Consider the following 26454-nt stretch of genomic DNA (forward strand, 5'->3'; position numbering starts at 1 on the left):
TTTTGGGCATGCTAATATAATTGGTAATGTGTTTTTAATTTCAAATTCCAGTTCTCCATTGTTGTTATATAAGAAAGCAGTTGATTTTTTTATATTAACTTTGTATCCTGCAACCTTGCTATAATTGCTTATTAGCTCCAGGAGTTTTTATTGTTGTTGACTCTTTTGGATTTTCTACATAGATAATTCTGTCATCTGTAAATAATGACAGTTTCATTCCTTCTTTACACTCTATTTATTTTCTTTCTTGTCTTATTGCGTTAGCAAAGACTTCCAGTATGATGTTGAAAAACAATGTTAAGAGGGAACATTCTTGCCTTGTACCTGATCTTAGTGGGAAAGGTTCAAGTTTTTCATCATTAAGCATGATGTTAGCTATAGGTTTTTTTTTTTTAATATTAATAGATGTTATTTATTAATAGCAAGTTGAAGTTCCCCTCTATTCCTAGTTTTAATCATAAATGAGTATTGTATTTTGTCAAGTGCTTTTCTGCATCTATTGATATGGTTATGTGGTTTTTCTTCCTTAGTCTATTAATGTGATGCTGTTATTTAGTCACTGAGGCATGTCCAACTCTTTTGCAACACCATGGACTGTAGCTTGCCAGGTCCTCTGTCCATGGGATTTCCCAGGCAAGAATACTAGAGTAGGTTGCCATTTCATTCTCCAGGGGATCTTCCTGACCCAGAGATTGAACCCACATTTCCTTCATTGGCAGGTGGATTCTTACCACTGAGCCAGCAGGGAAGCCTGTTAATGTGATAGATTCCATTAATTGATTTTTAAATGATGAGCTGGCCTTGCATACCTGGGTTAAATCCCTCTTGGTCTTGATGTATAACTCTTCTTATATATTGTTTCACTTGATTTGTTAATATTTTGCTGAAGATTTTTGCATCTATGTGAGAGACATTGGTCTATAGTTTTCTTACTTGTAATGTCTTTTTTTAGTGTTGGTATTAGGATTATGGGTATCCCTCATGGCTCAGTGGTAAAGAATCCGCCTGCCAGTGCAAGAGACACATGTTCAACCCCTGGGTTGGGAAGATTCCCTGGAGAAGGAAATGGCATCCCACTCCAGTATTCTTGCCTGGGAAATCCCATGGACAGAGGAACCTGGCGGACCACAGTCCATGGGGTCTCAAAGAGTCAGACATGATTTAGTGACTAAACAACAGCAGCATCACATTAACAGAGCTGTTCGACACAACTGAGCAACTGAGCTTGCATGCTTTAGGATTATACTGGCCTTGGAGAATAAGTTGGGAAGTGTCCCCTCTGCTTCTGTCCTCTGATAAAGATTGTAGAGAATTGGTATATTTTATTCCTTAAATATTTGGTGTAATTCACCATCGAACTCATCTGGGCCTGATGCTTTCTGTTTTGTAAGGTTGTTACTTATAGATTCAGTATCTTTAATAGATATGCTCTATCCAGGTCATCTGTTTTTTCTCGTGTGCTATCATTGGAAGATTGTACCTTTCAAGAAACTGGTCCATTTTATCTGAGTTATCAAATGTGTAGGCATAAAGTTGTTCACAGTATTCCTTTCTCATCATTTTAAATTTTGTGGGCTGTATTGTAGTGCTGTCTTCTCTTTCATTTTTGATAGTAATAATTTGTGTCAATTCTTTTTTTCCTCATTAACCTATATAGCTTATCAATTTTGTTGACCTTTCCAAAGAACTAGTTTTTGTTTTGTTTTGTTTTTTTCTTCATTTTCTCTATTGCTTTTCTCTTTTCAATTTCATTGGGAGTTTTTTGCTTTAATTTTTATCTCTTTTATTCTACTTACTTTGGATTTAATTTGGTCTTTTTTTCTTTCTATTTTCCTAGGTGGAAACATAGATTCTTTTTTTTATGTCTTTCTTCTTTTCTGACATGAATATTTAATGCTATCACTTTCCCTCTAAGTACCGCTTTTGCTGTATCCCACAAATTTTGGTACGTTGTGTTTTCATAAAATATTTCTTGAGATTTCTTATTTGACCTGTGTATTATTTATAAATGTGTTATTTAATCTCTTAGGTATTTGAGAATTTTTCAGCTGTCTTTCTGTTACTGATTTCTGGATTCATTCCATTGCTGTCTGTTAGTACATACTGTATGATTTCTATCATTTTAACAAGTTTAAAATTGCCTTGAATGTGATTTATCTTGGCAAATATTCCATGTGAACTTGATAAAAATGTTCAACCTGCTGATGTTGGATGAAATAGTCTGTAGATGTTTATTGTATCCAGTTGATTAATGGTGCTATTGAGTTCAACTATGGCTTTACTTATTTTCTGCATGCTGGATCTATTTCTGAGAGAGGATTTTAATCACCAAGTAGTATAGTGGATTTATCCATTTCTCCTTTCTGTTCTATCCATTTTTCCTCATGATGTTTGATCCTCTTTTGTTAGGTAAATACACATTAAGATTTTTTTATGTCTTCATGAGGAATTGACTTATTTATCATTAGGTAAAAAGCCTCTTGATGAAAGTGAAAGAGGAGAGTGAAAAAGTTAGCTTAAAGCTCAACATTCAGAAAGCTAAGATCATGGCATCTGGTCCCATCACTTCATGGGAAATAGATGGGGAAACAGTGACAGACTTTATTTTTTTGGGCTCCAGAATTACTGCAGATGGTGATTGCAGCCATAAAATGAAAAGACGCTTACTCCGTGGAAGGAAAGTTATGACCAACCTAGATAGCGTATTAAAAAGCAGAGACATTACTTTGCCAACAAAGTTCCGTCTAGTCAAGGCTGTGGTTTTTCCCGTGGTCATGTATGGATGTGAGAGTTGGACTGTGATGAAAGCTGAGTGCCAAAAAATTGATGCTTTTGAACTGTGGTGTTGGAGAAGGCTCTTGAGAGTCCCTTGGACTGCAAGGCGATCCAACCAGTCCATCCTAAAGGAGATCAGTCCTGGGTATTCATTGGAAGGACTGATGCTGAAACTGAAACTCCAATACTTTGGCCACCTCATGCGAAGAGTTGACTCATTGGAAAAGACCCTGATGCTGGGAGAGATTGGGGGCAGGAGGAGAAGGGGACGACAGAGGATGAGATGGCCAGATGGCATCACCAACTCAATGAACTTGAGCTTGAGTAAATTCTGGGAGTTGGTGATGGACAGGGAGGCCTGGTATGCTGCGATTCATGGGGTCGCAAAAAGTCGGACACGACTGAGCGACTGAACTGGAATGCGTTACTCTAACCCTTATAACTTTCCTTACTTTGGAGTCTTCTTTATCTGATATTAATATAAGTACTCCCACTTTTTTTTTGATTAGTGTTAGCATGTTATATCTTCCTCCATTTAATTAAAAAAAATTTTGTTGGAGTATAATTGATTTACAATGTTGTGTTATTGAATAGTTCCAGGTGTACAGCACAGTGAATATGTTATACGTATATCCACTCATTTTTAGATTCTTTTCCTATATAGGCCATTACAGAGTATTGAATAGAGTTCCCTGTTCTATACAGTAGTCCTTATTAGTTTTCTGTTTTATATATAGTAGTGTGTATATGTCAATCCCAGTCTTCTCCCCTAGTGTGTTAGTTGCTCACTAGTGCCCGACTCTTTGTGACCCCATGGACTGTAGTCCACCAGGTTCCTCTGTCCATGAGATTTTCCAGGCAAGGATGCTGGAGTGGGTTGCCATTTCCTTCTCCAGGGTATCTTCCCAACCCAGGGATCGAACCTGGGTCTCCTGCACTGCAGGCAGATTATTTACCAACTGAGCTGTAAGGGAAGCCATTGTAATCATGTTTATTTTCTATATCTATATTTCTGTTTTATAGATAAATTCATTTTTACTCTTTTTTTAGATTCCACATATAAGTGAAACCATATTATATTTGTCTTTAACTTACTTCATTCAGTATGACAATCTCTAGGTCTATCCATGTTCTTGCAAATGGCATTACAGTATTTTGTTCTTTTGATGGCTAAGTAACATTCCATTGGAGAAGGCGATGGCAACCCACTCCAGTACTCTTGCCTGGAAAATCCCATGAATGGAGGAGCCTGGTAGGCTGCAGTCCATGGGGTCGCAAAGAGTCGGACATGACTGAACAACTTCACTTTCACTTTTCACTTTCATGCACTGGAGAAGGAAATGGCAACCCACTCCATTGTTCTTGCCTGGAGAATCCCAGGGACGGCGGAGCCTGGTGGGCTGCCGTCTATGGGGTTGCACAGAGTTGGACATGACTGAAGTGACTTAGCAGTAGCAGCAGCAGCAACATTCCATTGTATATATGTATCATGTCTTCTTTATCCATTCCTCTGTTGATGGACATTTAGGTTGCTTCCATGTTTTGGCTATTGTAAATAGTGCTGCAATGAACATTGGGGTGAGTGTATCTTTTCAAATTATGTTTTTCTCTGGATATATGCCCAGGAGTGGGGTTGCTAGATCATATGGTACCTCTATTTTTTTTTTTTTTTGTTTTGTTTTGTTTTTTGAGGAACCTCCATACTGTTCTCCCTAGTGGCTGTACCCAGCAACAGTGTAGGACACTGTAGTTCCTTTTCTCCACACCCTCTCCAGCATTTGTTTGTAGATTTTATGATGTTGATCATTCTGACTAGTGGAAGTGATAACTGCATTGTAATTTTGATTTGCACTTCTCTAATACTTAGTTATATTGAGCATCTTTTCATGTGGTTTTTAACATCCATATGTCTTCTTTGGAGAAACGTCTCTTTAGATCTTCTAACTTTGATTGAGTTGTTTGTTTTTAATATTTAGCTGTATTAGCCATTTGTACATTTTGAAGATTAATCCCTTGTTGGTTGCTTCATTTGCAGATATTCTCTACTACTCTGAGAGTTGTCTTTTTGTTTTGTTTATGGTTCCCTTTGCTATGCAGAAACTTTTAAGTTTAATTAGATCCCATTTGTTTATTTTTGTTTTATTTTTGTTACTCTAGGAGGTGGATTGGAAAATATCTTGCTGTAATTTATATCAGAGAATGTTCTGCCTATGTTTTATTTTAAGAGTTTTATAGTTTTTGGCCTTACATTTAGGTCTTTAATCCATTTTGAGTTTATTTTTGTGTATGGTGTTAGGGAGTTTTATTTTTTAATTTTACATATATATATTATATATATATTTATGACTGTACTGGGTTTTCTCTAGTTGCAGTAAGTAGGAGCTACTCTGTAGTTGTGGTGTGTGGATTTCTCATTATGGAGGCTTCTTTTGCTGCAGAGCACGGGCTCTAGGGTGCATGGGCTTCAGTAGTTGGTTCCTGGGCTCTAGAGCATAGGGTCAACAGTTGTGACCCATGGGCTTAGTTGCTCCACAGCATGTAGGATCTTCTCATACCAGGGTTTGAACCCATGTCTCCTGCATTGGCAGTCAAGGTTTTTATCACTGATCCACCAGGGAAGCCCCTACAGAGTGTTCTAATTTCATTCTTTTACATGTAACTGTCCAGTTTTCTGAACACCACTTATTGAAGAGACTGTCTTTTCTCCATTGTATATTCTTGCCTCCTTTACCATAGATCAGGCCCATGGGTTTATCTCTGAACTTTCTCTCTTGTTCTGTTGATCTGTATTTCTGATTTTGTGCCAGTTCCATATTGTTTTTATTACTATAGCTTTTTATTGTAGTATAGTCTTAAGTCAGGGAGCCTGATTCCTCCAGCTCTGTTTCTCTTTCTCAAGATTGCTTTGGCTATTTATGGTCTTTTGTGTTTCCATATAAATAGTAAAAAAAAAATTGTAATTCTGTGAAAAATGCCATTGGTAATTTGAAAGAGATTACATTGAATCTATAGATTGCTTTGGGTATTATAGTCATTTTCACAATATTGATTCTTCTAATCCAAGAATATGGTATATCTCTCCTTCTGTTTGTGTCATCTTTAATTACTTTCATCAGTATTTTATAGTTTTCTATTTTTCTTTTTTTGCTGTTGAATAGAAATCATTTGTTCGTTTATTGGGTACCTGTTATGTATCAGGGACCAGGTCGAGTACTGGTTACACAGAAATGATTCAGAAGAACATTGCTTACAATCTAGTGAGGTCTATAGGTAAGAATTTCAATAAGATCTGGGACAGTCAATGTTAGAAATGTTTCCCCAAGAAAAGAATTAAGATCTGAGCTTTGCATATTAGCACTGGTTCTACTGATGATAGGACTTAAGCAAATTTCTGGGCTTAATTTCCTCATTTTATATTTCAGCCTACAACATAAAAGATGTTTGCTGTACCCAAGGATTCAGTTCCTACTTACATAGAATCATTATTCAACAATCAAATGATTGATGATCACCTTCCAAAAAAAATGCACTTAAATGGTGAAACTTGTTTGCACATGTTATAATCACACACATCCCAGCATCTTGACATCACAGCTCTCTTTTTTAATTTTTCTGCCCATCTTCTTTTCTTCCTGTTAAATTCTCAAGTGCAGTTTTAACTGTAATTGCAATCAAATTATACACATAATGATGTTTTTAGGACCACGGATGTTGAGAATCAGATATTAATCATAACACTCAATTAAGAACACACTGTTATTATTGTTTCTTGCCCCAATATTTTGCATCCTTGTGTTCTTCTTTTTGAATTCAGTACAACATAAGCATTTTGATGTTGCCACTTAATCTTAATAAATATTATTAGTATCATCAATTAGATATTGCTATTGAACATATGAGTTGTCAGGCTTTATGATTTTCAAGTGCTTTACACTCTGACTTATTCTAAACTATATAAGTTTTCCCAGAAGTAAAGCAACTGGGAAGTTGGCAGAATCCAAGGACTGAGGACTTTTCTTGACCTCATCCATGAAAAGAACGTGTCAGAGAAGTAATGCTCTGATAATCACTCTGGCTGACTCCATCAAACTCTTAACCACTTGTGATGCCATGTCTATGTATTTGGTTGCAAGAATGATATTGCAGCTATCATGTTAGAATTATCATTCTTTTAAAAAATTAATAGACCAGATGTAGCGAACATTCATATGGATACCAAAGGAGGAAGAGAGGTAGAACTGGATTGGGAGATTGGGATTGACATGTTGTTTAGTTGCTGAGTCATGGCCAACTCTTTTGCGACCCCGTGGACTGTAGCCCACCAGACTCCTCTGTCCATGGCATTTTCCAGGAAAGAATACTGGGGTGGGTTGCCATTTCCTTCTCCAGGGAATCTTCCCCACCCAGGGATTGAACCTGCGCCTCCTGCATTGTCAGGCAGATTATCACTGAGCCACCTGAGAAACCTAAATATATATTCTACTATGTATAAAATACATAACTAATGAGAACAGACTGTATAGGACAGTAAACTCTACTCAGTGCTCTGTGGTCACCTACATGGGAAGGAAATCCAAAAAAGGAGGGGGTATATGTATACATACAGCTGATTTACTTTACTATACAGCAGACACTAACACAATATTATAAAGCAATAATACTCAATTTTTTTTAAAGTTAAATACACTTTAAACTACTGGAAATATCTTGAAAAATTAATATTTTTCTCCAATAAATAATTTTACAGGAAAAAAATACCATATAGTTTTCTGAGTACAGGTCATTTTCCTCCTTAGGTAGGTTTATTCCTAGGTATTTTATACTTTTTTTTTTTTTCTTTTTTTTATTATTATTATTATTTTTTTTCCAGTGGGTTTTGTCATACATTGATATGAATCAGCCATGGATTTACATGTATTCCCAATCCCGATCCCCCCTCCCGGTATTTTATACTTTTTGTTGTGATGGTACATAGGATTGTTTCCTTGATTTCTCTTTCTTATCTTTTGTTTCTAGTATATAGGAATGCAAGAGATTTCTGCATATTAATTTTGTATTTTGCAACTTTACTAAATGCATTGATAAGTTCTAATAGTTTTCTGGTAGCATTTTTAGGATTTTTTTGTATAGTATCATGTCATCTGCAAACAGTAACAATTTTACTTCTTCCTTTCCAATTTGGATTGCTTTTATTTCTTTTTCTTCTCTAATTGTTGTGGCTAGGACTTTCAAAACTGTTGAATAACAGTGGCAAGAGTAGTCATCCTTGTGTTGTTCCTGATGTTAGAGGAAATACTTTCAGCTTTTCATCACTGAGAATGATGTTTGCAGTAGGTTTGTCATATATGGCTTTTATTATGATAAGGTAGCCCCCTCCTTTTTTTGGATTTCCTCTAGTCTACTTGATGGAGGGTTTTAATCATAAATAGGTAAATTTTGTCATAAGCTTTTTCTGCTTCTATTGAAATGATCATATGGTCTTTATTCTTCAGTTTGTTGATATGATGTACATATTGATTGATTTGCAGACATTGAAAAATCTTTGTATCCTTGGGATAAATTCCACCTGATCATTGTATGCAATGTTTTTAACATTTTGTTGAATTTGGTTTTCTAGTATTTTGTTGAGGACTTGTGTATCTATATGACATGTTCATCAGTGGCCTGTAATTTCCTTTTTTTGTGATATCTTTGTTTGATTTTGGTATCAGAGTGATAATGGGCTTATAGAATGAGCTTGGGAGTCTTCCTTCCTCAGCAGTTTTTTGGAAGAGTTTCAGAAGGGTAAGTATTAATTTTTCTCTAAATGTTTTATAGAGTTCGCCTGTAAAGCCATCTGGTCCTGAACTTCTGTTTGTTGGAAGATTTTTACTCATAGTTTCAATTTCAGTATTTGTTATTGGTCTGTTCATATTTTCTACTTCTTCCTGGTTCAGTCTTGGGAGGTTGTACATTTCTAAGAATTTGTCATTTCTTCTAGGTTATATTTTATTGGTGTACAGTTGCTCATAGTAGTCTCTTATGGCGTATAGTTGCTTATAGTAGTCTCTTATGGCATATAGTTTCTTATAGAGGCTCTTATGATCCTTTGTATTTCTTTGGTGTCTGTTGTAACTTCTCCTTTTTCACTTTTAATTTTATTGATTTGGGTCTTTTCCTTTTTTTCTTGATGTGTCTAGCTAAAGGTTTACCAGTTTTGTTGATCTTCTCAAAGAACCAGTTTTTTGTTTCATTGATCTTTGCTATTGTGTTCCTTGTATTTTGTTTATTTTTGCTCTAAGTTTTATGATTTCTTTCCCTCTACTAACTTTGGGTTTTGTTTGTTCTTCTTTTCTCTGGTTGCTGTAGGTATAAGGGTAGGTTGCTTATATGAAATTTTTGTTATCTCTTAAGATAAGATTGTTCTGCTATGTTCTTCCGTCTTATTACTGTTTTTGCTGTGTCCTGTAGATTTTGGATCATCATGTTTTCATTGTCATTTGTCTTTGGGCTAGGACTTTCCATGGCTAGGACTTTCAAAACTATGTTGAATAATAGTAACAAGAGTGGACATCCTTGTCTTGTTCCTGTATCTGATGTCTCTAGGTATTTTTTAAATTTCCTCTTTGATTTCCTCTGTGATCCATTGATTATTTAGTAACATATTGCTTAGCCTCCATTTGCTTGTGGGTTTTTTTCCTGTAATTGATTTCTAATCTTACAGCATTGGAAAATATGCTTGATATGATTTCAGTTTTCTTAAATTTACTGAGGCTTGATTTATGGCCCAAGATGGGATCTATCCTGGAGAATGTTCTGTGTGCACTTGAGAAGAAAGTGTGTTTTGCCACTTTTGATTGGAATGTCCTATAAATATCAGTTAATTCTGTTTGGTCTAATGTGTCACTTAAGGATTATGTTTCCTTATTAATTTTCTATCTGGATGATCTGTCCACTGGCATAAATGGGTTGTTTACCTCCTCCACTATTATTGTTTTATTGTTGAATATCCCTTTTATGGCTGTTATCATTTGCCTTATATATTGAGATGCTCCTATGTTGGGTGCATATATACTTATGATTGTTATGTCTTCTTCCTGTACTGGTCCCTTGATCATTATGCAGTGGCCTTGTCTGTCTCTTACAACAGTCTTTATCTTAAAGTGTATTTGGTCTGATATGAGTATTGCTACTCCAGCTTTCCTTTGATTTCCATTTACATGGAATATATTTTTCTGTCCGCTCACGTTCAGTCTGTATGTGTCCCTAGGTATGAAGTGATTCTCTTATAGACAGCATATATTCAGGTCTTGTTTGGTATTCATTCAGCCAGCCTGTGTCTTTTTGTTGCAGCATGTAATCCATTTACATTTAAGATTATTATCCAGATATAGGTTCCTATTGTCATTTCCTTAATTGTTTTGGATTTGTTTTTGTAGGCCTTTTTTCTTCCCTTCATCTTTTGCTATCTTCTCTGTGTTTCCTGCCTAGAGAAGTTCCTTTGGCATTTGTTGGAAAGCTGGTTTGGTGGTGCTGAATTGTCTTAGCTTTTGCTTGTCTGTAAAAATTTTGATTTCTCCATTAAATCTGAATGAGAGCCTTTCTGGGTAGAGAATTCTTGGTTGTAGGTTTTCTCCTTTAATTACTTTAAATTTATACCAGTCCCTTTTGACCTTCAGGGTTTTTCCTGAAAAAATCAGCTGGTAACCTTATAGGGATTCCCTTGTATATTATTTTTTGCTTTTCTTCCTGCTGCTTTTAATATTTTTTGTACCTAATTTTGTTAGTTTGATTTATTTCCTTCATGGATCACAGCCTTGTCATGGCAAAGGGGCTTGCATAACTCAGTGAAGCTATGAGCCATCTGTGCAAGGCCACCCAAGATGGGTGGGTCATAGTGAAGAGTTCTGATAGAACGTGGTCCACTGGAGGAGGTAATGGCAAACCACTTCAGTATACTTACTGTGAGAATCCCATTAACAGCATGGCAAAATATATGAAATTGGAAGATGAGGCCCCCCAGGCTGGAAGGTATCTAATATGCTACTGGGAAAGGGCAGAGAGCAATTAAAAATAGCTCATGAAAGAATGAAGAGGCTGGGCCAAGCAGAAATGACCCTCAGTTGTGGATGTGTCTGGTGGTGAAAGTAAAGTCTGATGCTATAAAAAACAATATTACATAGGAACCTGGAATGTTAAGTCCATGAATCAAGGTAAATTGGACGTGGTCAAGGAGGAGATGGCAAGAGTTAAGATCAACATCTTAGGAATCAATGAACTAAAATGGATGGGAATGGGCGAATTTAATTCATACGACCATTATATCTACTACTGTGGGCAAGAATAGCTGAGAAGAAATGGAGTAGCCCTGATAGTCAACAAAAGAGTCCAAAATGCAGTACTTGGGTGCAGTCTCAAAAATGACAGGATGATCTCAGTTCGTTTCCAAGGAAAACCATTCAACATCACAAGTCTATGCCTGCAAGACCTCCTAGAACTAACACCAAAACAAGATGTCATTTTCATCATAGGAAATTGGAATGCAAAAGTAGGAAGTCAAGAGATACCTGGAGTAACAGGCAAGTTTGGCCTTTGAGTACAAAGTGAAGCAACACAAAGGCTAACAGAGTTTAGTCAAGAGGACACACTGGTCATAGCAAACACCCTTTTCCAACAACATGAGAGATGACTCTATACATGGACATCAGCAAATGATCAATACCAAAATCAGATAGATTATATTCTAGGCAGCCGAAGATGGAGAAGCTCTAAACAGTCAGCAAAAGCAAGACTGGGAGCTGACTGTAGCTCAGCTCATCAGCTCCTATTGCAAAATTCAGGGTTAAATTGAAGAAAGCAGGGAAAACCACTAGGCCATTTAGATATGACCTAAGTCAAATCCCTTATCATTATACAGTAGAGGTGATGAATAGATTCTAGGGATTAGATCTGGTAGACATAGTTCCTGAAGAACTCTGGACAGAGGTTTGTAACATTGTGCAGGAGGCGGTTACCAAAACTATCCCAGAGTAAAAGAAATGCAAGAAGGCACAGTGGTTGTCTGAGGAGGCTTTACAAATAGCCGAGGAAAGGAGAGAAGTGAAGCAGGGGAGAAAGGGAAAGATACATCCAACTGAATGTAGAGTTCCAGAGAATCGCAAGGAGAGGAAAGAAGGTCTTCTTAAATGAACAATACAAAGAAGTAGAAGAAATCAATAGAATGGGAAAGACTAGAGATCTCTTCAAAAACATTGGAGGTATCAAGGGAACATTTCATGTAAGGATTGGCACGGTAAAGGTCAGAAATGTTAAGGACCTATCAAATGCAGAAGATATTATGAAGAGGTGGCAAGAATTCACAGAACTATACAAAAAAAGTTTTAATGACCAGAATAACCACAATGGTGTGGTTACTCACCTAGAGCCAGACATCCTGGAGTATGAAGTCAAGTGGGCCTTAGGAAACATTATTGCAAACAAAGCTAGTGGAAGTGATGGAATTCCAGCTGAACTATTTCAAATCCTAAAAGACGATGCTGTTAAAGTGCTGCACTCAATATGTCAGCAAATTTGGAAAACTCAGCAGTGGCCACAGGACTGGAAAATGTCAGTTTTCATTCCAGTCTCAAAGGAAGGCAATGCCAAAGAATGTTCAAACTACCAGAGAATTGCACTCTTTTCAAACCCTAGTAAGGTTATGCTCAAAATCCTTCAAGCTAGGCTTTAACAGTATGTGAACCAAGAACTTCCAGATGTACAGTCTGGGTTTAGAAAAGTGTCAGAGGAACCAGAAATCAAATTTCCCACATTCATTGGATCATAGAGAAAGCAAGGGAATTCCAGAAAAACATCTACTTCTGCTTCATTGACTACATGTTAATCACAACAAACTGGAAAATTCTTAAAGAAAGGAGTACCAGACCACCTTACCTGTCTCCTGAGAAACCTAGATGGGGGTCAAGAAACAACAGTTAAAACCTTACATGGAACAACTGACTGGTTCAAAATTGAGAAGGGAGTACTGCAAGGCTGTATATTGTCAACCTGCTTATTTAACTTATACGCAGAATATATCATGTGAAATGCCAGCCTAAAATAAACAAATAAAAACTTTTTAAAATAATTTTTTCTCTGTGAGGGTTAAAAAGATCTTTTCCTTATCCTTGGTGTCTTGAACTTTCATTATCATGTATTAATACTTTGGTATATGTTTTCACTCATGCATTGTGGTAGAACATAGTGGATTTCTTTTAACCTGGAAACATTAACACTTTGGTTTGGGGAATTTTTTCGTATTATTTCTTCAATAATCTCCTCCTCTCTGCATTTTTCTCCTTTTTCTGGAACATCTATTATTTGCATAGTGGACTTCCTATACCAGCCCTCTCAATTTCTTATCTTTAAAATAATGTCTTTATCCTTTTGTTCTCCTCTCTGGGAGATGCCCTCAGTTTTATCTTCCACATCTTTTATTGACAATTTTGTATTGACATTGTGGCTAAGAATCCACCTGCCAATGCAAGGGACACAGGTTCAATTCCTGGTATGGGAAGATCCCACATGCCAGGGAGTAACTAAGCCCTTGAGCCACAACTACTGAGCCCACTCTCTAGTGCTTGAGAGTTGGAACTATTGAACCCTGCGTGCCCTAAAGCCTGTGCTCCACAACAAGAGAAGTCACCACAATGAGAAGCCCGTGCACCACAACTGGAGAGAGTATGTGTAGTTTAAAGAAAAAATTAGATGGATACCCTTGTGCTTACCCACCATGCAGACAATGAAATAGAACATTACAAATACTGTCTCCCCGAAACCCAAGGAATCTCACTATGATTCCATTAATCCTGTTGCGTATGTAATGACTGTCCTGAGATTTGTGCCATTCACGCCTCTAAATTCTTTTTCTTTTTATAACTGACATTTTTTCTAAATATTTCATTCCATGAGCATCATATATTTCCTAATTTAAGTGTTACTCAATATTTTTCAATAAGGTTTTATTATTTTAACCAGAATAACCTTGTATTTTTGTTGTTGTTGTTAAATATATTCCTAGGTATATTATTTGATGCTATGGCAAATTATGTCTTTTTATCATTATACTTTAAAAATTTGTTTATGGAGTATATAAATACAAATGATTTGTATATATTTGTGTATATGCAGAACCCTGCTGAATCTTGTTAATGCTAATATATGGGTGAATTCTTTTAGATTTTCTATGTAGACAATCATATCATCTTTGAATAATAACAGTTTTGTTTCTTGCATGAGAATTGTCTCATTGTCTTGGATAAGACCCTTATTGTCTTGGATAAGACCTCTAGTACAACATATTTCTTATTTAAGATCTAAAAGGAATTGTTTAAAAAGTTTCATTGTTAAGCTTAAAGCTTGTGCAAACTTATTTTATAAACAACTTGTATTAAGCAGGATAACCTGTAGTAAGAAATAACTAAGAAATATTTTAGCAGCTAAAACAACAGTTTCATTTCTTGCTCATGCTATACATACCTCCATTGAGTAGACTTAGGGCCCTGCTCATAGAGCAGCCCCATCTTGAATATTTCTAGAAATTATGCCAGTGAGAAAGAAAGCTCTGAAACATCTTACACTGGCAATTAAATGTTCTGGCTTGGAAGTGACATTCATTACCTCTGCTCAAAACTCAATGGCCAGAAATACTCACATGACCTTACTGAATCAGAAGGGGGCCGGAGGTACATCTTCTCCAGAAAAACAAAAACTCTTTGAGAAACAATACTCAGGACCATCACTATCCTTTACTAGGTTGAGAACTTACCTCTATTTCAAGTTTTCCATGACTTCTGTTAGCCTAATGTCATTTCCTTGTAAACTATATGTATGCAGGAAAGGGTTAAAAATATCAGGCCTGCACATTTCCAGGGTCCTCAGGCTTAGCCTGGGATGAGGCTCCTGGGAGATGACCTCTGAGGCCTTGGAGTATCAGTGGATATTTGGATAACAGTATTTTTGTATGTCCTGAGCCAGGCCAGATAGTTTATGCTAACGAGTGATTTATGGTAAACACCTGCTTTTGTTGCCTGAGGCTTTGGGCCACCTTGTATCAGTTTGACCTCTGGGGGACTGGGGTCTGAGTAGCTGAGGTCAGTCCTGCAGGCACTGCATGCTTATGTGACTGACTCTAAATAGAAACCCTGATGCCAAGGCTCACTGAACTTCCCTGGTTGGCAGTACTTTGCGCTCGGGAGAAATAATGTTCTCCATTTGACTTCAGCAAGGAGTGGACAACTGGAAGCTTATCCTCCTGAATTCAAATCTGTATGCCTTTTCTTCTGGACTCCACCTTATGTGCCTTTTCCTTTTGCTGATTTTATCTTGTTTTAACTTTTTTAAAGTAATTGTTTGAATTGAATTAGAGTTGACTTAAAACATACTGTTTTCAGTTATATAGATAGCGACTCAGTATTTTTGTAGGTTATATTCTACTTTAAGTAAGGTGAATGTGCTGACCACTGCACCTCAGAAACAATATTCCACTATAAGTTATTATAAGATAATGGCTCTCATTCCTGTGTTATATAATGTATTCTTGCTGCTAATCTACTTATTACATAATAGTTTTCATCTGTTAATCCAGTCCCCCTAATTTGTTGTTCTTCTCTACCATCTTCACTTTGATAACCACAAGTTTGCTTTCTGTATCTGTGAACCTGTTTCTGTTTTACATTTATATATGTTTGTATTATTATTTTTTAGATTCCATATATCAGTGATATCATAGAGTACTTGTCTTTGTCTGACTTAACTTCACGAAGCATAATATTCTCTAGGTCTCATCCACGTTGCTGCAAATGACAGAATTTCATTCTTTTTTTATGGCTAATGGTCCTTTGTGTATATGTATTGCATCTTCTTTTTCCATTTGTCTGTTGATGGGCCCTTGAGTTGTTTACATGTCTTGGATATTGCAAATAGTGCTGCTGTGAACACAGGGGTGCATGTATCTTTTCATTTTTTTCTGCAGGTATTCCCAGGAATGGAATTACTGGATCAAATGGTAGTTCAATTTTTAGTTTTTTGAGGAATCTCCATACTGGTTTCCATAGTGGCTGCACTAATTCATATTCCCACCAACAGTATACAAGAGTTCCTTTTTCTCTACATCCTCTCCAACATTTGCTTTTTGTAGACTTTTTGATGATAGCCATTCTGACAAATGTGAGGTAATGTCTCGTTGTTTCAATCTGCATTTCTCTGATAAGTAGCCAAGATGAGCATCTTTTCATGTGCTTGTTAGCCATCTGTTTATCTTCTTTGGGAAAATGTCTAGTTAGGTCTTCTAAGCCATTTTTTAAATTGGGTTGTTTGTTTTTATTGATGCTGAGTTATATGAGCTGTTTATATATTTTGGATATTAACTCCTTGTTGGCCATATCATTTGAGAAAACTCTCCCATTCTATAGGTTGTCTTTTCATTTTGTTTATGGTTTCCTTTACTATGCAAAAGCTTTTAAATTAGGTCCTGTTAATTTCTTTTTGCTTCTACTTCTTCTGCCTTAGGAGACAGATTAAAAAAATATTGCTACTATTTATGTGAAAAAGTTTGCTTCTACCTTTGTTTTCTTCTAGGAGTTTTATAGTTTCTGGTCTTAGATTTAGATCTTTAATCCATTTTGAGTTTATTTTGTAAATGATGTTAGAAAATGTTCTAATCTCATTCTTTTACATGTAGCTTTCCATTTTCCCTCAGAACCACTAGTTGAAGAGATTGTCTTTTCTCCACTGTATATTCTTGTGTCCTTTGTCATAGATTAATTGTTCATTGGTGTGTAGGTTTATTTCTGGGCTTTTTATTCTGTTCCATTGATCTATGTGTGTGTTTTTGTGCCAGTACTTTGCCATTTGATTGCTATAGCTGTGTAGTATAGTCTGAAGTCTGGAAGGGTTATACCTGCATGTTTGTTCTTATATCTCAAGATTATTTTGGCAACTTGGGATCTTTTGTGGTTCCATATGATTTTTACAATTACTTGTTCTAGCTATGTGAAAAATATTGTTAATTTTGATAGGAATTGCATTAAATCTGTAGATTGCTTTGGGTAATATGGCCATTTAAAAAATATTAATTCTTTCATACCAAGAACATGGGGTATCTTCCCATTTCTTTGTATAATCTTCAGTTTCTTTCAATAATGTTTTATAGTTTTTAGAGTATAGATCTTTTAGCTCCTTGGTTAATTTTGTTTCTTATATTTTATTCTCTTTGATGCAATTTTAAACAGGATTTTTTTTCTTTTCATTATTTTCGTATAGAAATAAAACATCTGTTCTATAAAAAACAGATTTCTGTGTTTTAATCTCACATAATGCAACTTTACTAAATTCATTTATCATTGCTAATAATATTTGAGTGGGGGGCTTTAGTATTTTCTGTATGAAGTATCAAGGTGGACATGGCAACCTACTCCGGTATCCTTGCCTGGAGAATTCCCATGAATAGAAGAGCTGGGCGGGCTACAGTCCATACGGTTGCAGAGATATCATATTACCTCTTCTCTTCCAATTTGGATACCATTTATTTGTTTTTCTTACATTATTACTGTAGCTAGGGCTTCCATTACTGTTAAATAGAATTGGTGTGAGTGGGCATCTTTGTCTTGTTTCTCACTTTAGAGGAAAGACTTTCAGCTTTTTACCATTGAATATGATATTGAGTGGGCTTGTTGTAAATGACTTTTATTAAGTTGAGAGTTTTTGATGAGAGTTTTTATCATGAATGGATGTTGATTTTTGCCAAATGTTTTTTCTGCATCTGTTTAGATGATGACATGATTTTTATCCTTCCTTTGGTCACTGTGCTGTATCACACTGATTGATTCATGAATGATGAACTGTCTTTGTGACCCTAGACTAAAATCCAAATCCTAGGCTAAATTGATCATGGTATATGAGTCTTTTTATATATTGTTGGATTTGGTTTGCTAAAATTTTGTTGAGGATTTTTGCTTCTGTATTCATCAAGGATACTGATCTGTAATTTTCTATTTTTGAAGTGTCTGTCTAGTTTTGGGGTCAGGGCAATGGGGGCCTTATAATAGAATGAACTTGGGAGTATTCTTTCCTCTTCAATTGTTTTGAATAGTTTGAGAAAGATAACTATTAGTTCTTTGTATGTTTGGTAAAGTTCCCTTGTGGAGCTGTCTGGTCCTAATTTTTGTTTGATGGGAGTTTTTTAAATAAAAGGTTCTATTTCACTTCTAATGATTTGGTTTGTTTAAATTATTTGTTTCTTAGTCTTGGCAGGTTGTTTGCTTCTGTAAATTTGTCAATTTCTTCCAGGTTGTCCAATTTGTGGGCATACTAACTGTTCATTCAGTACAGTTCAGTCGCTCAGTTGTGTCTGACTCTTTGCAACCCCATCGGTACAGCATGCCAGGCCTCCCTGTCCATCACCAACTCCCGGAGCTTAGTCAAACTTATGTCCATTGAGTCGGTGATGCCATCAAACCACCTCATCCTCTGTTGTCCCTTCTCCTCCCACCTTCAATCTTTCCCAGCATCAGGGTCTTTTCAGATGAGTCAGTTCTTTGCATCAGGTGGCCAAAGTATTGGAGTTTCAGTTTCAGCATCAGTCCTTCCAATGAATGTTCAGGACTGATTTCTTTTAGGATGGACTGGTTTGATCTCCTAGCAGTCCAGGGAACTCTCAAGAGTCTTCTCCAACACCGCAGTTCAAAAGCATTGGCAGGAGGGTTCTTTACCACTGGACCACCAAGGAAGTCCTTCAGTTCTTTTAAGTGGAAGATTAGATTGTTTATTTGAGATTTTTCTTATTTCTTGAGGAAGGCCTTTATTGCTATAAATTTCCCTCATACAGATGTTTTTGTTGCATCTAATTGGTTTTGGGAAATTTTGTTTCCATTTCATTTGTCTTGAGATATTTTTTTGGTCTTCTCTTTGATTTCATCATTGACTCACTGGTTTAGTAACATGTTGTTTAGTCTCCACACATTTGTTCTTTCCCCATTTTTCTTTCTATAGTTGATTTCTATTTATATGCCACTGTGATTGGGAAAAAAATGCATGATATAATTTCTGTCCCTTTAAATTTTTTGAGGCTTCTTTTGTGGCCTGGTACATGATTTATCTTGGAGCACTTGCTATATGCACTTAAAAAGAATGTATATTCTGCTGTTTTGGGATTTAATATCCTATAAATGTCTATTAAGTACACCTGGTCCATTAGGCCATTTAAGACCACTGTTTCTTTATTGATTTTCTGTAAGGATGATCTGTCCATTGATGTCAATGGGATGTTAAAAGTCCTCTTGTATTAATATTACTGTATTATTGCCAATTTTTCCATTTATGCCTGTTAGTATCTGCTTTATATATTTAGGTGCTCCTGTATGGGTTTGTATATGTTAATGAGTATAATAATATCATCTTCTTGTAGTGTTTCCTTTATACATGATAATTAATCTTTTTTTTTTTTTGGTATAGCTTTTGTTTTAAAATCTTTCATCTGATATGAGTATTACTACCCCCACATTCTTGCTGTTTGCATGAAATATTTTTTCTATCCCCTACTTTCAGTCTGTGTGTGTCTTTAACACTGAAGTGAGCCTCAGGTAGGCAGCATATTGAAGAGACTTTATTATTCCAATCGTCCACCCTGTGTCTTTTGGTTGGCGCATTTATTTCATTGACACATGAAGTAATTATTGTACTTATTACCATTTTATTACTTTTTTCCAGTTGTTTCTGTAGTTGCTTTCTGTTCATTTTTTTCTTCTTTTTGTTTCTACCATTATATTTTGATGATTTTCTTTAGTGGTGTATTTGGTACATTCCTTTTTGGTTTCTGTATCTGTTGTAGCTTTTTGATATGTGGTTACCCCTGGAGAAGGAAATGGAACCCACTCCAGTATTCTTGCCTGGAAAATCCCATGGACAGAAGAACCTGGACCTGGGGTTGCAGAGAGTCACACATGACTGAGCAACTAGCAGTTTACCATAGAAATAATATTGACCTATAATTATATCTACTTGTTTTAAATTTGTATTCATTTAAGTTCAAACACATTCTAAAAGATGTAATTTGTTTTTACTCTTCTCCCCAACACTGTGTTTTTGATGTCATATTTTGCATCTTCATGTTTACCTTTTTTGCTGATAATTGTAGTTGTAGTTGCTTTTAGCATTATTTTTTTGTCTTTTAATCTGCACACTGGCTTAATGAAATAATCTTCAATGCTTACTATATATCTGTCTTTCCTACTGGAATTTTCTCTTTTCTGTTGATTCTTACTTCTTTTTCATTTAGAGACCTTTCAACATTTCTTTTAGGGTAGGTTTAATATTGATAAATTCTTACTGCTTTTCCTTGTCTGAGAAGATCTTTTTCTCTTTCTATTGAAAATGATAATCTTGCTAAGTAGAGTATCCTTGGTTGCAGGTTTTTCCCTTTTAAGACTTTGAAAATATAATGCTACTCTCCTCTGACCTGCAAAGTTTCTGCAAAGAAATCAGGGGATAGCTGAATGGAAATTCGCTTGTGTATGACTCTTTGTTTTTCTCTTGCTGCATTTGAAATTCTCTCTTTAACTTTTGCCATTTTAGGTATGACATGTCCTGGTAAGGGTCTGTTTGAGTTCATCTGGGGAAATCCAGTGGCTGTGCTGTCATCAGAAGTCTCTGGGGTACTGCTTGAGTAAGCACCAGCAGTCGCCACCACTGCCCCACCTGGGCTCTACCCTAGAATTGGGTCACCTTTGCATCCCAAGGTGGAGTCTTTTCCCCTGTGCTGGCTGCCACAGATCCAGTGCCACTTTGTGACATGGAGTGAGCTGGACCAGGGTGTTCACTTGACTCAACTGGAGAGTACTATGAGGCAGTTGTCGGAAACCCAGCAGTCGCGGGGGCAGACCTTTGTCTTCCCTGCCTGGGATCAAGCCAGTACCCGCACACTTCTCATGAGTGAAGTCCAGGTTTCTCCAACCTTACTATCTCTTCCAGTGGTTCTCTAACCAGCCAGAGGGGCAAATGACTAGGTTCTCCCAAGAAAACTCTGGTACTGTTCCATATCAGAAGGATGGAAAATGAATACTGGACAGGAAAATTGTAGATGTCCACCTCAGAGTATAAATTTTACATTAGAATAGGCTTCTGTATAAACTTTATTTAAAATATGAGGTGCCCTTCATACATATGTATCTCTGCTTCTGAGTTCTAAGAGATAAGATATGTTATGTTTGAAAGAAATGGCATTTCTTTAATCTAGAGATGATCTGCTTGATGGGATATTGTCAAAATTAACTGACAATTACTATTAAATTACCAGTGGCATTTTCCACAGCACTTTTGGTACTTACTTTTTTGTTGTTATAATGAAATTATAGGAAGACGTGAAGTGTATTTTGTCATCATTTCTGCTTAAAACTATTCTGAGCTGAATCTTAAATAATGACTCTGACACTGACCTTGACCCTAATCATTTAACCCACTATTTTGTTTAACCCACTATTTTGTTGCTCTTATTTGATGATAATCCTGTGGATCTAATTGATGATCTCATCCTCCTAAGATCTGTATCTGTTTCTACTACAACAGGTGTAGCCCAGGTTGTGTATCAATTTAGGACCTCTCTGCCCCCCTTTAGTGATTCTGGTTTTGTGTCAGAATCTCATGTTCAGCATTCCCTTCTTCTTGTTAGCCCATTACCGAGCCAGTCACTATGTCCAGGGGCATAGAATACATTGATTGTTTAGACTGGGTCTTGTGACCATGTTGATGCTTAGACGTGTTATCAGTAGTGCCGGGAAAACTGGACAACTACATGTAAAAGAATTAAATTTGAATATTCTCTAACACAGTGCACAAAATAAACTAAAAATGATTTAAAGACCAAAATGTAAGATCAGATACTATAGAATTCCTAGAGTAAAAACATGGGCAGAATACTCTTTTGACACAAGTTGTAGTTATGCCTTTTTGGATCCTCTCCTAGAGTAACGGAGATAAGAACAAAAATAACAAATGGGATATAATTAAACTTAAAAGCTTTTGCACAGCAAAGGAAACTATAAACTAAATGAAGAGGTAACCCAAAAAATCAGAGAAGCTAGTTGCAAATAATGCAAGCGACAAGGGATTAATCTCCAAAATACAAAAACAGCTCACACAGCTCAATATCAAAAAACCAAACAACCCAATAAAAAAATGGGCAGAAAATCTAAACAGACTTTTCTCCAAAGAAGATATACAGGTGACTAAAAAGCACATGAAAAGATGTTCCACATCACTAATTAGAGAAATGCAAATCAAAACTACAATGAAACCCTCCTACATTGTTGCTGCTGCTGCTAAGTTGCTTCAGTCATGTCTGACTCTGTGCGACCCCATAGATGGTAGCCCACCAGGCTCCCCCATCCCTGGGATTCTCCAGGCAAGAACACTGGAGTGGGTTGCCATTTCCATCTCCAATGCATGAAAGTGAAAAGTGAAGGTGAAGTCGCTCAGTCGTGTCCGACTCTTCGCGACCCCATGGACTGCAGCCTACTAGGCTCCTCCGTCCATGGGATTTTCCAGGTGAGAGTACTGGAGTGGGGTGCCGTTGCCTTCTCCCCCTACATTGTTGATGAGAATCTAAATTGGTATAGCCACTATGGGGAACAGTATTGAGCTTCCTTTAAAAACTAAAAATAGAGCTCCCATATGATCCTACAGAAAGCGAAGAATAAAGAAGAATAAAGATAAAGAAGAACCTCTTGATGAAAGTGAAAGAGGAGAGTGAAAAAGTTGGCTTAAAGCTCAACATTCAGAAAACTAAGATCATGGAATCTGATACCATCACTTCATGGCAAATAGATGGGGAAACAATGGAAACAGTAACACTTTATTTTGGGGGGGCTCCAAAATCACTGCAGATGGTGACTGCAGCCTTGAAATTAAAAGATACTTGCTCCTTGGAAGAGAAGTTGTGATCAACCTAGATGGCATATTAAAAAGCAGAGACATAATAAAAATAAATTTTAAAAAAAGACCATTTGTGGTAAAAACAAAAAAAAAAATAAAAAGCAGAGACATTATTTTGCCAACAAAGATCCATCTAGTCAAAGTGATGGTTTTTCCAGGAGTCATGTATGGATGTGAGACTGGAACTATAAAGAAAGCTGAGCACCAAAAAATTGATGATTTGAACTGTGATGTTGGAGAAGACTCTTGAGAGTTCCTTGGACTGCAAGGAGATCAAACCAGGCCATCCTAAAAGAAATCAGTCCTGAATATTCATTGGAAGGACTGATGCTGAAGCTGAAACTCCAATACTTAGGCCACCTGATGTGAAGAACTGACTCATTTGAAAAGACCCTGATGCTGGGAAGGATTAAAGGCAGGAGGAGAAGGGGACGAAAGAGGATGAGATGGTTGGATGGCATCACTGACTCAATGGACGTGAATTTGAGTAAGCTCAGGGAGTTAGTGATGGACAGGGAAACCTGGCATGCTGAAGTCCCTGGGGTCGCAAAGAGTCAGACATGACTGAGTGAGTGAACTGAACTAATGATCCTACAATTCCACCCCTGGGCATATACCTAGAGAAAGCTATAATTTGAAAAGATACATGCATCCCAGTGTTCATTGCAGCACTATTTACAGTAGCCAGATGTGAAGCAACTTAAATGTCCAACTTCTGGTTGCCCAGGGGAAGATGAATGAATAAAGAAGATGTGGTATATTTATACAATGAAACATAACTTGGCCATTAAAAAGAATGAAATGGCAGAAGACCTAAATAGACATTTCTCCAAAGAAGACACACAGATGGCCGACAGGCACATGAAAAGATGTTCAACATCACTAATTATTAGAGAAATGCAAATGCAAAGACTACAGTGAGGTATCACCTCATACCAGCCAGAATTGATATCCAAAAAGTTCACAAACAATAAATCTTGGAGAGGGTGTGGAGAGAAGGGAACCCTCCCTCCCTCACTGTTGTGAGTGCATGTTCAGTTGCTTCCGTTGTATCCCACTTTATGTGACCCTATGGACTGTAGCCCTCCAGGCTTCTCTACCCATAGGATTCTGCAGGCAAGTATACTGGAGTGGGTTGTCATGCCCTCCTCCAGGGATCTAACCCATGTCTCTTGTGTCTCCTGCATTGGTAGACAGGTTCTTTACCACTAGCACCAGCTGGGAAGCCACCCTTCAATGTTCTTGGGAATGTAAATTGGTGCAGCCACTGTGGAGAACAGTGTGGAGATTCCTTAAAAAACTAAAAATAGAGATACCATATGACTCTGCAGTTCTACTCCTGGGCGTATATCTGGAGAAAAACATGATCTGAAAGGATACACGCACCCCAGTGTTCATTGCAGCATTGTTTACAATAGCCAATACGTGGAAGCAACCTAAATATCCATCAACAGAGGAATGGATAAAGAAGATGTGATACATATATACAATTGAATATTACTCAGCCATTAAAAATAATGAAATACTGCCATTTGCAGCTACATGGATGAACCTAGAGATTGTCATACTGAGTGAAGTAAGTCAGACAGAGAAGGAGAAATATCATATGACATCCCTTATGCTGCTGCTGCTAAGTCACATCAGTCGTGTCCGACTCTGTGTGACCCCATAGAAGGCACCACACCAGGCTCCTCTGTCTCTGGGATGCTCCAGGCAAGAATACTGGAGTATTTTGCCATTTCCTTCTCCAGTGCATGAAAGTGAAAAGTGAAAGTGAAGTCACTTAGTTGTGTCCAACTCTTCGCAGCCCCATGGACTGTAGCCTACCAGGCTCCTCCATACATGGGATCTTCCAGGCAAGAGTACTGGAGTGGGTTGCCATTGCCTTCTCTGGACATCCCTTATATGTGGAATCTAAAAAGAAATGATACACATAAACTTATTTAAAAAACAGAGACTCACAGACTTAGAGAAGGAATTTATGGTTGCCCTGGGGAAGGATAGGGGGAAGGGATAGTTAGGGAGTTTGGATGGACATGTATACACTGCTACATTTAAAATGGATAACCAACAAGGACCTACTGTACAGCGCATGCAACTCTGCTCAATGTTATGTGGCAGCCTGGATGGGAGGGGAGTTTGGGGGAGAATGGATACATGTATGTGTAAGGCTGAGTCCCTTCACTGTTGACCTGAAACTATCAAAATATTGTTAATCGGCTATATGCCAATAGAAAATAAAAAAATTTTTTAAAGAATGAAATAATGCCATTTGCAGTAACATTAGTGGACCTAGAGATTATCATACGAAGCCAAGTAAGCCATACAGAGAAAGACAAATATCATATAATATCACTTACATGTGGAATCTAAAAAAGTATACAAATGAAATTATTTACAAAACAGAAAGAGACTCACAGATGTGGAAAAGACAAATTTATGGTTACCAGTGGTTAAAGGGGGCGAGGGGAGGGACAAATTAGGAAGTTGGGATTAACATATACACAGTACTACATATATAAAATAGAAAACCAATAAGGACCTATTGTAGAGCACAGGGAAGTATATTCAATATTTTGTAATAACCTATAAGGGAAAAGAATCTGAAAAGGATTATATATATATTCTGTGTATATATTGTGTACTTTTATATACTTTGTATATACTGTATACACAGTATATACTGTGTACTTTTCTGTGCTGTATACCTAAAACTAACATGTCATTGTAAATAACTATACTTCAACTTTTTAAAAAGTTATAAAAGTAACCACTAGAAAGACTAAACATTAGTGCTGTGGGGGAAGGAATGTAAAGTGGTATATAAGGCTTACTTAATTTAATCCATCAATTATAGACTAAATAAATATCTTCATAAAATTTCCAAAAAATTAACTGAGTTAGGAAATTAAGGAATCTACTGTTTGACTCAGACTTAAATTTAAATTCATGTTTTAATTCAGTAAATCCTATAAACTTTCTCTTCAACTTTAGAGTGCTTGAATCTCAACTCTACCATTACTTTTCTCTATGTTTTTTAAATAAGTTATCCAGCCTCTCTGAATTTAAGTTTCATTGTTTTACAAATGGGAATAATATAATCTGCTTTGCTGGTTCTTGTGAATATTAAATAAGCAAATGTTTTAAAACCAAATATATAGTGTCTGGAGTGAAGTAAGCACTTCCTAAATGCTTTATATTGCTAATATCTATGAAATATGTCAATATTGAGACTGTTTGCCTTTGAAATAAAACAATCTATAGGTTTACTACCTGAAAAAATTATGTAATATCTGTTTTTCAGGTTCCTTCAAATGCATCAGAAATATGTTATATTATTAAAGCATCACCAGGAACTAGACAAGTGGAAAGTAAAGGAATTATTGTAAAGAAGAAATATTCTCTTCCTAAAGATATACCTCAAGGTACTAAAGTATGAATGCAGAATCTACTTTTTGAAAGATACAAAAGATTTTTTTCATTGTAAATTCCTTATGTACCCAGGAATTAGTTATAAGTTGTATTCTGGGAGTTCTTCTATGAAGTAGAAATGGTAAAATTATAAAAAGTTTTCAGAATCTGAGTATAATAGGTTTTTGAAAGTCTATTACTGTCATCTCTTAAAAAATTAGGTTATGCCATTGATTTAAAGTGTATTTATCTAGTATCCTTCCTCTTATAATTATCTAAAATTTAGTGATGTTGGGTCTCATAGATATTTCATTTTTAAATATATGG

General features: G+C 36.4%; 1 protein-coding gene across 1 annotated transcript in view; it reads left to right on the top strand.

Moving 5' to 3' along the window:
• Positions 1 to 26155, top strand: part of MEIKIN (meiotic kinetochore factor) — a 119476-nt gene extending 93321 nt beyond the window's left edge. The window contains exon 12 of the mRNA XM_061152175.1: positions 26021 to 26155. Within this exon, the coding sequence (XP_061008158.1) occupies positions 26021 to 26155 (135 nt within the window). The remainder of the gene's footprint in view (positions 1 to 26020) is intronic.
• The last annotated feature ends 299 nt before the right edge of the window (positions 26156 to 26454 follow it).

The sequence above is a fragment of the Dama dama genome, chromosome 9 (genome assembly GCF_033118175.1).
Source record: "Dama dama isolate Ldn47 chromosome 9, ASM3311817v1, whole genome shotgun sequence".
Classification (NCBI taxonomy): Eukaryota; Metazoa; Chordata; class Mammalia; order Artiodactyla; family Cervidae; genus Dama; species Dama dama.